The sequence below is a fragment of the Manacus vitellinus genome, unplaced genomic scaffold, assembly GCF_001715985.3.
Source record: "Manacus vitellinus isolate BGI_N305 unplaced genomic scaffold, ASM171598v3 scaffold_18_pilon, whole genome shotgun sequence".
Classification (NCBI taxonomy): Eukaryota; Metazoa; Chordata; class Aves; order Passeriformes; family Pipridae; genus Manacus; species Manacus vitellinus.
In genome coordinates, this window is record NW_021939324.1 from 8,190,415 (window position 1) to 8,203,726 (window position 13,312).

Sequence of the window (13,312 nt, forward strand, 5' to 3'; positions counted from 1 at the left end):
CTGTTTCTCCCTCAGGAAGAGACATAAGCACACATAAAAATAATTTTTAAATCCTAGCTATGCAGAGAAACTGAAGACTTATGATTTGGTACTGATGAACAATGCTTTTATGCACTTTTTATTCACTATATGGAAACTATGGAAAAGCTATTTGAGAAGACACTGCGTATGCATAGGTGACTGGCTGTTGCAATGAAAGTGGTTTTAGGTGTAATGTTTCATATGATAGTTTAGTGGTACCTCTGGATATCAGAGAGTATAAATCAATCTTATCTGTCATCCTATTACAGACTTAAACTGATACACAATACAAACTTTCTAATTAATATCTCACATGTGCTAATTAACCATCCTAATAGAAGATAAATGAGTGAAAACATCAGAATTCTTTTGTTGTCCCCGCTGCCTTAATATCTATCAGCATACAGCAATATGTATGCAAATCTTTCATTCTGAAGGGATTAACCTCAGTTTATCTGAGGATCATTTTCCGTGGTTGGTCAGAACACTCTCTGCTTGAAGTACTAAAGCTCATATTAGTTCTTCATTATTTTCTTTCAACCAAGATGTCTGAAGAAAGGCTTTCTAACAAATGTGCCACTAAAGTCTCTAGATGATTCTCCACGTTTATATTCCATTCCAAAACTTTGCTTTCTTTCCCCCCTCCTTTTTTTCCCCCTTCCCCTTGTTCCTTGCTAAACTGTTGAAAAGTCTTCCAAAAGCTTAGATTCTCTGCAACAAAGATAATGGCAATTTCAAAACCATCACTGAATACATGTGCCATCCTCCTTTTGCACTGTGCTTTGAAAGTAATAGTTTAAAAAACAGTTTGCTCTTTTAGATTTTTGTTTTGTCTGCATTATGCCACCAATTCATAACATGGTGATTACTAAATAAGTGTAAGGACTTATCTTCCAGCTCACATGTATTATCTGAGCTTCAAAGGGCTTCACTAAGAAAATGCTACTGTAATGCTGATAATTTTGTAAAACCCATAAAAAGTTTAACAGTTCTTGTGCCTTATTTTCATAAGAAACAACTATTAATAAGTGAAAAAAGCCTTCATTAATAACAACAATAAAAAATACCAAAATAAAGACCATGTAACTGTTACTCTAAGGAAATTTTTCTTTTTGTTCCTATAAGACTGGTTTTATTTTTTTTTAATCAAGGTTAAGGTTGGTATTTTTATCAATCAAAAAAAAGTCTATTTTGTCTCTTTCATGGCTGTCAACTTCAAAGAAATTCACAATAAATTTACAAATGGGTCTTTAATACTGAGTACTTGAAGAGCCAGAGGAGGAGATAATGCAAATGGGACAGAAGTAGAAAACTAATTTCTGTTAATATTTGGCCCCTCATTTCCTAAGAACACAAATTTGCAGAGCTTCAGTGTGACCTTTCTGTCAAGGGAAATCCATGAGGGTTGCTTTCTTTTTTTTTTTCCAGTTACTTCTTAGAATAACATTTTTTTTTATTAAGAGATGTAAGTTTAACTAGCAAAAGTAGAATCATTTACTAAGACATTATACCTGAAGAAAAATTAGCCCAATTGCTAGTATGTGAAGATATACTGCTATTTTCTAGTAACCACAGTCGTGTTTGGTCAAGGGTTGGATTTGATGATTTTGGAGGTCTTTTCCAACCCAATTGATTCTATGATTTTATGATTCTAGAACACGGAATTTTGATTCAACTTCAGTGAGAGCCTGAGCAATAACTAAGACACATTTGAAAGCTGGATCTTTTGCTCACACTTTTAAAAATAAGAATCTGTCTAAAGAATCTGGCATATGCTAACAATTAGGTTGTTAAAAAGAATGTATTTTTGTATCTGCTAGCTATCACTACAATGACAAATATTTCATAAAAATTATATTACATACCCTCACAAACATATTTGGATGATGTAAAACATTTTACATCGTAAGTTATAAACTGAATTTCACTTAATGATTTATCTGGAAAATTTCAAGCGTGGAGAAAAGCTACATTTTACTAAATCTTATAAACATGAGGTTTTGGTTCCATACTGATTGTAAAGCTCAGATCATGTGACAACTGAAATAATATGTGCTCTTACCTAATCCAGTTTGCTTGACTTTGGGGAAAAATACTAATATTAAGTCCAGGTGTGCTTACTCCCTTATAAGAAGTCTCCAGGCCATTATTACTGAAGCTCAGAAAACTGTGATTCATCATATGCAAGTATTATTCTACAAAAGTCATGAGGAAAAGTATTGTGGACTTTTTTGCATGAACTTGGCCCAAAAGCTGATCTAGGCCTGGATCAGTCCAGAAATTACAAAAATTATTTTTCTGTAACTGAATTCATGATGGCAAGCATTTAGTGTAATTATGTTATCAGTAAGCACTTTCACAGGCTATCCTTTTTTTTACTGCTACAGACCACTGTATAGTCTGGTGTGTGTTTTTCAAATCAAATTTAAAAAAAAATCAAGTCAGAACAGAAAAAAAGGACAACTATACTGACCTATGCTCATGAACTGTAATTTTTAATGACCCTAAAACCTGAAAATGGTAGAAGGTATAAAATACAACATTAAATATTTCTTTCTTGCTAGTTCTCCCTTCATAGTCAAAAATGGAAACTGTTCGGAATGACAAATAAAATATGTCCATACACAGAACCTGGTGGACATAAAAATGGTTCTCATTTGCATCTACATTTTCCTTTGGTAAGCTTCAGGTTTCATATGCCAAAAAAAAAAAAAAAAAGAACTTCACAATCTTAAACTGTGGCCTAACCTTTACCATGTACATAGATATCTGAAGTCTAGGAGGGACATAATGTCTTATAAAATGATTTTAGAATGCAGCTTTTCTGCTCAGAGCCTAAAGTCTATTTCCTGCTCACCAACCATCTTCCAGAGAAAAAGTAAAAATCTTATTACTCTAATCATGTATCAGGTCTGATTCCAGTGATTGCACAGATATGCAAGTACTACAGAACACCAATCTTTAACAACTGTAATAGAAAATAGATGGTTATATTTTGAACACTATGTAAGTACTCAGTATGCAGTCAGAGAGCTTCCTAGCTGTCAGTGACATCTGTCTCACTTGTAACAGCAGTATTCTGCTTGCATGACCAACTGTTCTCTAAAGACTGTTTCTACAGCTGCCTACCAGCCGATAAAGTGTACACTTGTATTATGGAGCCTATCTTTCCTGCACTTGTAATTTTTCACAGATATGGCTGGGTGGGCCTCTGTTTGTCTTCAACTCGTTATTTAAAAATGTGACTACTATCACCTTGATTGTGTGGCAGGCAGACCACTCCAGAAAGGGCAATCATAAATTTGGGGTAAGCAATACAAACCAAAAGTAAGTCACTGTGAATAACCAAAGGCACTAGTATCCTCTGAAAAGTAATTAAGAGGGCATTTTCTTGCTGTTTCTTTTCTACTTCCTAAAAGTTAGTTGTATTTTAGGCAGGAAGTGTCACAATCTTTTGCAGAGTGTGCCAAAGGAAAGGTCTGTGCATTAAGTCTTCATGATGGACACTACAATGTCAAATGTAGAAGGAGCATCTTGGATAACCTTATCTTTGAAAAATGAGGAGATACGGGAATCTCTAACAACAGTATGAAATAATAATCTATGGCATAATCTTGATATATGATATTGCTTTCTTCTTCAGCTTACTCCTGTAACTTATTTACAATCCACTCTGCTAGAGAAGGAAGCAATGTTCACAGAGTTTCCAGTCAGAATTAGAAGTAAGGACAGTCTTGCACAGACTAACATGGCTTTGCACATTATCTGCTTTTCTTTTTATTATTTTTGTGCTTGTGTAAAACACGACAGCTTGCAACCCGAGCCTAGGCCGCAAGAAATATTGCAGCAGTGTTCCTCCTTTCATGTAATTGTCTCTCTTGTGGCTTCTAGACACATTCAAGCTCATATGGCCTACAGCACAGCTTGCTCTCAGGTACCATTCAACAGGCTGTGAGGATGCAGACAGGCTTTGATATAGCTGATCTGAACTGCAATAATTACCAATGCCAGAATGTGAGATGCAAATCAGCTGATACTGGTTTCAATTATACACAGTGACCAGCGAATGTATATTGCATAAATTTGTCGTTTGCTCAAAACATGTAAAACATATTTAGAAGTGTTGCACTGACATAGATTTAATCTAATTTGACTGCTCACTGGAAACACTCTAGCAAAGGCAAATGAACTATCTCTAGGGCTAACAAAAAGATAATCTCAGAGGCATTAAGAAGTCTCCTCTATTAACATTAGAGCTATTTAGAATAGATTGGATCCATCCCTAGCGTGCTTTAATATTCTTGACTTTGTGGTAGATTTAGAAAGTTGTTATTTTTGCAGTTTACATCCCTCCCTTGAAGTGGAGGAGTACCTGTAAAAACGTCCAAAAAGATGAGAGACAGGTTAATAAGAGCCATTTGTGACTTTTAATGGCTATTTAGTCATTCACATGTAGTGAGCACTTGTAAACTGATACAGCAGGGATGAAAACATGGTATGAAGTCCTCCTTATGTCTTCTGCTCACTCAAATTGCCTTGATTCCAAACAGAGGTGGGACGGACAGTAAAGCATCCATTTGCAGAGGCATCAGTGGGGATTGGCCTTTATGAGTAGCATATGAAGGAGCAGAGCTCCCTGTCTTCTCTCCATTCTCTACACCTGCTTTAGAGCCAGGTACAATCTATTCCTTTGCTCAATACAAATCCAGAAGACACCAAAACAGTGATGCCGTAACAAGCTAGGACAAAACAGCTTGAAGTAAGCCAGGAAGACAGGAGTAACTTTTTCTGTGAAGGACATTGGGTCCTTCATTTGTCTAAAGGAATCATATTTAAAGCTGGTGAAGTATGAGCTGCATGAGCAGACAATGAGTTGGACTGAAAACTTCACGAAGAGCTGGTGATCATTAGTGATGATCAGTGGCATGAAGGCCATTAAATAGCAGTAAACCTCAGGGGTCAATAGTGGGTCCAGTCGTGATTAACATCTTCATTAATGATCTGGATGATGGGGCAGAGTGTACCCTCAAAAAGTTTGCTGATGACACAAAAATGGGAGGAGAGATTGATGCACCACGGGGTCATGCTGCCATTCAGAGGGACCTCAAAGGGCTAGAGTAATGGACTGATGGAAACTTTACAAAGTTCAACAAGTGCAAAGCCCTGCACCAGGACCATCCCCATGCACCAATATATGATGGAGGGCACCCAGCTGGAAAGCCACTTTGCAGGAAAGGACCCACAGGTCCTAGAGGACCATGACCACATTGGTCCTAGGAGACCACAACTTCATCGAAGTTGAGCATGAGCCAGCAGTGTGCCATGGTGGCAAAGAAGCCAAATGTTATCCTGGGGTGCAGCAGGCGGAGTACTGACAGCAGGTTCAAGGAGATGATCCCCACCCTCTGCTCAGTGCTGCTGAGACATGTCTAGGTTCTGTGTCCAAGTCTGGACTCCTTAGTACAAGAGAGACATGGATGTGCTGGACAGAGGCTGGTCAAGGGTGATGAAGGTGATGAAGGGACCACAGCATCTCTCCAGTGGGGAATGGCTGAGAGAGCTGGGACTGTTCAGCCTAGAGAAGGCTCAGCTCAGGGGGGATCTTATCAATGTATACAAATATCTGAGGGGGCAGAGTAAAGAAGACAGAGCCAGGCTCTTCTCAGTGGTTCCCAGTGACAGCACCAGAGGCAATGGGCACAACCTGAGACATGGGAGGTTCCACCTGAAACATTTTTTCCCATGAGGGTGACTGAGCCCTGGCAAAAGTTGTCCATAGAAACTGTGGAGTCTGACTCCTTGGAGGTCTTAAAAGCCAACTGGATGTGGTCATAGGCAGCCAGCTCTAAGTGACCCTGCTTGAGCAGAGGGCTGGACAAGAAGATAACCTCCAGAGATCCCTTCCAACCTCAACTATTATATGAATCTGTGCAAGAAATAAGTAGATTCTTTGGTCAGTTTATAATCTATCCCTATAAACCAGAAATGGAAAATACGCACTCTGGCAATTGGAAAGAAACACATGCTGAACTCAGCTGAAAAACTGGATAAAATTGAATATAAAAGCTAATGAAAGGTGAAGAAAATTATAGTGATATTCCTGTATACTCCAATATTTCTATAGCCAAATTAAAAGATTCTCAAACAAATGGGACAAGTAGTACTGGATTCCCCTAGTGACCTTCTACAATGAAGTGACATGGGAAGAGCAACTGATGTTACCCACCTGAATTTCTGTATGATCCCCCATAACTTTCTTATCTCTAAATTGGAGAGACATGTATTTGATCGATGAAGTCTTAGCAGTAGAAAGAACTCGCTTGACAGCTTCATCTGCAGTGAATGGTTCAATGACCAAACAGAAACCAGTAATGAGTGGTGTTCCTCAAGGGTAAGTACAGGGAGCAATATTAATTAATATCTTCATTAATGACATAGATAGTGGGAGTGCACCATCGACTTGCCTGCAGATGTTCTGGTTACAGGGGCCCAGACAAGTTTATCACTATGTGGGTATAACTAAAACTGTGTATTCTACACCCTCTATGTAATTTCTGATGGACTGTTAATAATGGATCACTTGCAGCAGCTGCCCAGGGCACACCTGACAGCTCAGGCTACAAGCTGGGTGTTAAAGAACTCTGCAAGGAGTGTTTCTTTGTCTTCACACTAATGACTCAACTGTGATAACTCCCTCTGGAGAGGCCTTAGCATCTTCACACTCAGCCTGAGGGGTCATCTCTGCTAATGGGCACTACTGGACTGGCATAATAGGCAGCTGTAAGGAGCTAGACCATCAGACTCCAAAAATATCCCATGACTCACAGAGTTAAATCACCCATTGTGAAACTCCCCCCAGGGGAGGTACTGGGCATTCCCACCTGAACCTGAGCATATATAATCTTGGGGGTTTGGGACTTCTAGTACCACTCATCAGATCCAGAGGAGGATCAGAACTCCAACAGGACTGCGACTGCCACTCTCAACAAGATTGTGATCATTACTTCAACAGAACTGTGACCATCATCTGGACCAAGAGGTTTCTCTTCCTTTTACTTCACACCCAGGGAGGCCATGTGGTGCTGAGCACAGGGGTTGACAAACACCATTCTGTTCTTATCCCACGGTGCGGGGTTATACATCTGTCTTTGTGGGTTAACACCAGTTTTATTCTGTATCACTGTATTTTTTTGTAATCTTTTTAGTAAATTGTAACTCTGACTTGTAATCTCTCTTGAGTTGTGTTAATTACTCCTGCTAGTTTACTTTTCAACCGGCACATCAAGCTGAGTGCAGCAGCTGATTCACATGATGGAAGAGATACTGCCAAGAGAGAGGGACCCTGACAGACTTGAGAAGCGGGTTCATGTGAACCTAGTGAAGTTCAACAATGCCAAGTGCAAGGCACTGAACAGGGTCAGGTCAACCCCCAAGACATGTACAGACAGGCAATGAATGGATTGAGAGCAGTTATCCAGAGAAGAAAGTGAGGGTACTGGTGAATGAAAAGCTGGACATGACCTGGCCCTGTGCACTCACAGCCTGGAAAGCCAACAGCATCCTGGGTTGCATCAAAAGCAGTGTGGGCAGCAGGCAGAGGGAGGGGATTCTGCCCCTCTACTTTGTTCTTGTAAGATCCCACCTGGAGTGCTGCATCCAGCTTTGGGGTCCCCAGAACAGCAAAGGAAATTGACCTGGTAAAGTGAGTCCAGAGGAGAGCTGGAGCACCCCTCCTGTGAAGAGGGGCTGAGAGACCTGGGGTTGTTCAGCCTGGAAAAGTGAAGGCTCTGGGAAGACCCAATAGCAGCCTTCCAGAATCTAAAGGGGATCTACAGGAAATACGGGGAGGGGCTTTTTACATGGGCCTGTAGTGATAGCACAAGGAGGAAAGGCTTTGAAGTGAAAGCGGGTAGGTTTAGATTAGATACTAAGAAGAAATGCTTTACTGTGAGGGTGAGTAGGCACTTGAACAAGTGGCCCAGAGAAGTTGTGATGCCCTAGGCTTGTTGGGGCTTTGAACAATCTGATTAATGAAAGATGTCCCTCACAATAGCAAAGGGTTTGGAACTACATGATCATTGAAGGTCCCTTCCAACCCAAGCCTTTTTAGGGTTCTGAGACGTAAACTTGATCTTTATATCCCATGTACATGAACTTCATGTAATTCTCCAAAGGATTTAAAAAAATAATCTCACTTATTTTTGTGGAAGTCTACGAAAAATGCCCTTTTACTATAAACTATTACTAACAGATTGCTATACCTAACATATGAAACATGTACATCTTACTTTTTTCTCTTTAATCTGTTACATTTAATATTTGTACCAAATACAAACCCACTACTATTCCACACATGTGTGTGTGTACTAGATTTTTATACTTACTACATAAATTTATTACATGTACAAAAGACTGAGGTTCTCTCTGCAGCTTATTTAATATATGTAAAGTTTGAAAAGAAAAAATAATTAACAGAAATAGCTTGGTGTATACAATGGAGTCTGGACAATGCTTATAAGTAATTCACATTTTTTTATATCCATATAACCAGGGTTTTACTGAAATTCAAGCAAAATATGCTGGCCTTAGCCCTGTAAAGGGGTTGCACTGAACAGAAATCTGCTGTCAGAGTACATAGGAAATGGCCTGTTCTGCCACCAAGACAATTCTTGCACTGTACTTAACTCCTTTCCAACAGCCTTTATCATTTAGGGTAATTTCTTGTGAATCTTCAGACCTGAAACTTTGTATAATATAACATTTAAGTTCACCTTTTCATTTCAGGTAGAAATAATTTAAATGTATATTCATCATTAATGGAAAGAAGGATTCATGGCACAATTTGAGAATTTGGTATGAGTTCGACTTTTAATGTAAGCTTTTTAAAATTTGAAATCTTTAGCTAAATGTTTTCTTTAATATTGGTAGTGTGGGATCATTGTTCTTTTTAATATAAATCTATGCATATAAACTCATCCTTAAGTACACGTCTTAAAACTAGAACAGGAAAAGAAAATTTTGCTTGGCAACTGGACCGTTTCAGGAACAAGGAAATGAAATTATAGAAGTAAATGTTGAAAATTTGTTTTATAACACTTGTGAAATGCAGGCAATGGTTTTCCATAGAGACAGTTGAGGAGTATGTCTGTTGGGAGGGTTTTTAACTGCAGAAGTTAACATGCCTGGAAGTGAAAAATGTTAGGGAGCTGTACTGCTGTTCTTGATAATTTTCTGTTTTGGAATTTGCATGTTGAAATGTTTTGAATGTACAGAATTGGTGACCAGTGCCCCAGGTAGGTGCCTAAAGCACAATTTTCTTCACTTGAAGTCAAAACAAATAACTACTACTGCAAAATCTATATAAAAAGTAACATAGTAAATTACACTAGCTAAAGTGTAATAATAAAAATAATAATAAATATAAAATCTCTTCCGTGAATATTGTGTTTATCCCAACACATAGCTGAGGCAAACTGATTAAAACTCATCTTTTCTGGTCTCTCAAACTGCTTAGCTGGTACATGTTAGAGCCCACACTTCTAGCAATGGCGATTTGTTTTTTTTCTCAGCAGTTTATAAAATTATTTTTCAACTTTCCTGATTGCTGGGTACAAATGCTGTGATTGGAAAGTAGATAAATTTACATTACACAATGCAGATACCTAATTACTATCTTGGATTCAACTCAGCAAGGAAGATCTGTTTTTTCACGCCCCATGCTGACTTCTAGCTGCCTAACTTGAGGGACACTAAAGGTTTGTTCCGTCACTTCTACATATGAGATGAACATCATTATTCATAAAAGCTATGCTATTAAAACAGAAGGAACTACTCACATACATGCATTAAAAACATATGTGCAAGTCTTTGCAGGATTAAAAAAGGCAGGAAGCAACAGGTTGGGGCAACAGACATCAGATGGGTGGAAGGAAGAATAAAGTGATAGGAAGACATGGTTACGTGGGCAGGCTGCATACACAAGTTTGAAGGCATTTGAAGGCCTGTTTTTAAAGTTTGACCTAGCTTTAGACAAACGTCTTGCTTGTCATGCAACAGCTGTTCTTGAAGCATCTGCAGTGCTGGTGCTCATGATTGATAACACACACTAAATTTAAAGTATGATGAGACCATTAACACATTATGGATAACATCATTGCTAATTTTTTACAGAACAGTGTTATGCATAGTTCATAGGTTGGTCAGATATGTATCATGGCTCACCAAGATACAGGGTACAACTTATGTAACTAGCAGGCTGATGATGTACCGAGGAACCAGAACAGAGCCTAAAATTCTGTTGTTCCTCATAAAAACAGTATATAGCTTAGTTAAGTCACTGGCAAGAGAAAAGGTGAGGAAAAAACCAGGAGAGTTTGCATGCGAATCTGTAATGAATGCAGAGTAATTATACGGGCAATATACTAACTCCTGTAAATGATGCCTTGCCAGTAACATTCAATTTTCACTTAGAGTTGCATTTTGAAGAAGTAGATTCCGGAACTCTGAAGAGAAAGGAACAAAATTTTACAGCTGTAAAATAGTCTTTTGTGTATAGGAAGAAAGCTAACACATTGACCTATTATTCCCCTGATTCTGAAGATTACTTAAAAAAAAAAATCTAAAACACTACATTAAAAATGCGTCTTGTGAAGATCTATCACTCTACGGAACAAACTGCACTAGAGTCATGTAAAAATGTCCTGCTCCTTTTGAAGAAAGGGAAACATGTTCTGCTAGCAAATACATTTACTTTCTACTATACTGTGTCAAAGAGAATATTCATACTTGCAAAATAAACAGGCATATGGTTAAATCAGAATAATATTCAGAACACACTGATAATATATTTCAATATTTAACTTGCCATGAAAAATACTGAATATTTCACTATCAACTCAAAAGAAAAAGAAATTTAAAAAATTATAACAGTAGTTTAATTTCACAACAGTTCTTACTACCAAAATTTTTGTGAGCCTTTGTGAAATGAAGCTGGATTAATTGTTATGATTCCACTACTTTGTAAGGCTTTGTGACCCTCACCACAGCTCAGGAAAGCTGCCAGAAAGCTGACCCTAAAAATAGGAAGAAAGAAAATAACTCAAACCCTTTAAATATCAGCTAGTTATGCTTTTTGTTCAAGCAAGTCTCCAAATGATCAGGAATTGTGGCAGGATACTGTAGTGAACTGTTCATCTGACAGCTCCCAAATATGAGGTCTCACTCTTGTGCATATTCCACCATAAATTTAAAAATAACTCCCAAAGGATACAGAAAGGTACACTGATGCATATTCTGCCATGGGAAAGGCACATCACAGAGGAGCTAATTTTATCCTCTCTGACTGCAAACCTCATGTCTTCCAACAAATTGCTGAGGAGGTGGAGTTTCTCCGCATACTTTTCTCTCTGGCACAGTTCACAAATCTTCAGTTTATATTACCATTATGCTACTTGTTCTTTTATGTGTCAGCAAACTCAGATACCTGGTACTTACATCAACACCCTGGAAACACAGTTTTTGTCTCAAGATAACAAGACTCTTGAAAAGGAGGCCTGTTTTTTCCTTTAACCTAACAATATCAAAATAATGGTCTTGATTTCATAGTGCCACCACAGAGCACAGACCAACTGAGAGTCAGCACTTCCCTGGGAAAAGACACCAAACTCTATGAGACAGCAAGTTTAGTTTCAAGAGTATGGTGTTCCAACAGCTGAGCTCTAATTTATTTGATTTAGGGAGGGAAGGGAGGAGGTAGATATATTTTTAATCATCGGGGAATTTTTTTCTTTTCACAGATGAAAGGATGAAAAGAAAAACAGAAAAAAAAAGAAAAAAAACAACCCGGGGATGTATGTCATTGCAGTATTGATGCCCTACATAAAGTCCTCATTTTCTCAGGAGTGCTAATTTAGAGACCACATCATTTTGCCACTTCTTGCGGAGGGGGAACGCCAACGCCCCACCTCATAGCCAGCGAGCAACCCCTCCAGGGACTTGCTCAGACAGAACAGATGGGGAACAAACTCCTGGGTGAGACTGCAAGTCATGTCCCCGTCGGAGGACACGGACCCTCAACCGGCTTCGTCAGAGCAAACCTTGCTGCAGAAGCGCACCCCGAGGGTGCAACTCCCCGCAGGAGCAGCCCAGCAGCGGAGCGATGCCGCCCGAGGGCTGGCCAGCCCAGCTGTCTGGAGCTGGCAGGTGGCTCCCGGGGGTCTCCAGGGAAGGAGCCGTTCCGTCCCTTCTCCCGCCACCTGATCACCTGCCTTGGCGGGGCTAAGAGTGGCGAGGAATCGTGAAAGCCCCTTACCTGTTGATTTTCAGGGCGAACGCCCTCCTGTCCGCGGGGGGTAACGTCGCCATACGGGCGAGTAGCCGCGCGTGTCGCCTGCCGATGAGGACCGAGACCAGCTGTACGCACGAAGGACGGCTTTATTTCATTTATTTATCTTTCTTAACTGCATGCTCCGGGCTAAAACCCGGACGATCTGCTGACAGTTATGGGTGTCAACTTCCGCATTTCACCTTCCTCACCGAAATTGGCTGGAGTGGGAGGGCTCTGCCCCGCCGCCGGCAGCGCCCACCCGGCATCCCGCGCACCCTGTGGCCCGGGGGCTCCTGCCGGCTGCCCACGGGCACTGGGAGGGAGCGGGAACGTCCCCTCCCTCTCTAACACAGGCGAACTTCGAACCGCCCGTGGGCATTTTGGAGGGAAGCAGCGAGGAAGGCAAGTGCTTAGGCACGGTCAGGAAGGGAAGGCGCCGTGTACTTCTGGACGCGCACAGCTGCGGGAATCCCTACGCATCCCACCAGCCCTTTTTCTTTTGGAAAACGCAGTGCGGGTGTCAGACACCTCGGCCTCCACCCCACCACCCCCCCCACACATACACACACCCCCCCTCCGGAGGTCGAGCGCTGCTCTGCTGCGGCAGGTGGGGAAGCAGCGGACACCGCCGGGCTCCAGACCGGCCCCGCGCCGCCCCCGGGCGCCGCCGATCCAGCCCGTCCTGCCAGGCGGAGCAGGCGTGGCCGCCGGGCAGGGCCAAGCAGGATCGGGCAGGGTAGGCCTGAGTAGGGCTGCTCGGAGCAGGGCAGAACCGCGTCTACCGCCCTTCAAGCAAGAGAGATAGTTACGGTCCTTCCTTCGGCCGTGCTGGCCCAGGGATGGAGTTGTTCGGACAGGTAGGGACAGCAAGGCGTAAGAAGTAAATATATGTCAGCTCTTTACCTGGGATGATATTTTGCCAATACACGGGTACACCCAGACTGTGTGTTTCTCTTACACATCAAC

General features: G+C 40.9%; 1 protein-coding gene across 1 annotated transcript in view; it reads right to left on the reverse strand.

Moving 5' to 3' along the window:
• Positions 1–12,520, reverse strand: part of DOCK8 (dedicator of cytokinesis 8) — an 86,557-nt gene extending 74,037 nt beyond the window's left edge. Inside the window, exon 1 of the mRNA XM_018070458.2 lies at positions 12,332–12,520. Coding sequence (XP_017925947.2) covers positions 12,332–12,384 — 53 coding nt within the window. The 5' untranslated portion in view covers positions 12,385–12,520. The remainder of the gene's footprint in view (positions 1–12,331) is intronic.
• Between the last annotated feature and the right edge of the window lie 792 nt (positions 12,521–13,312).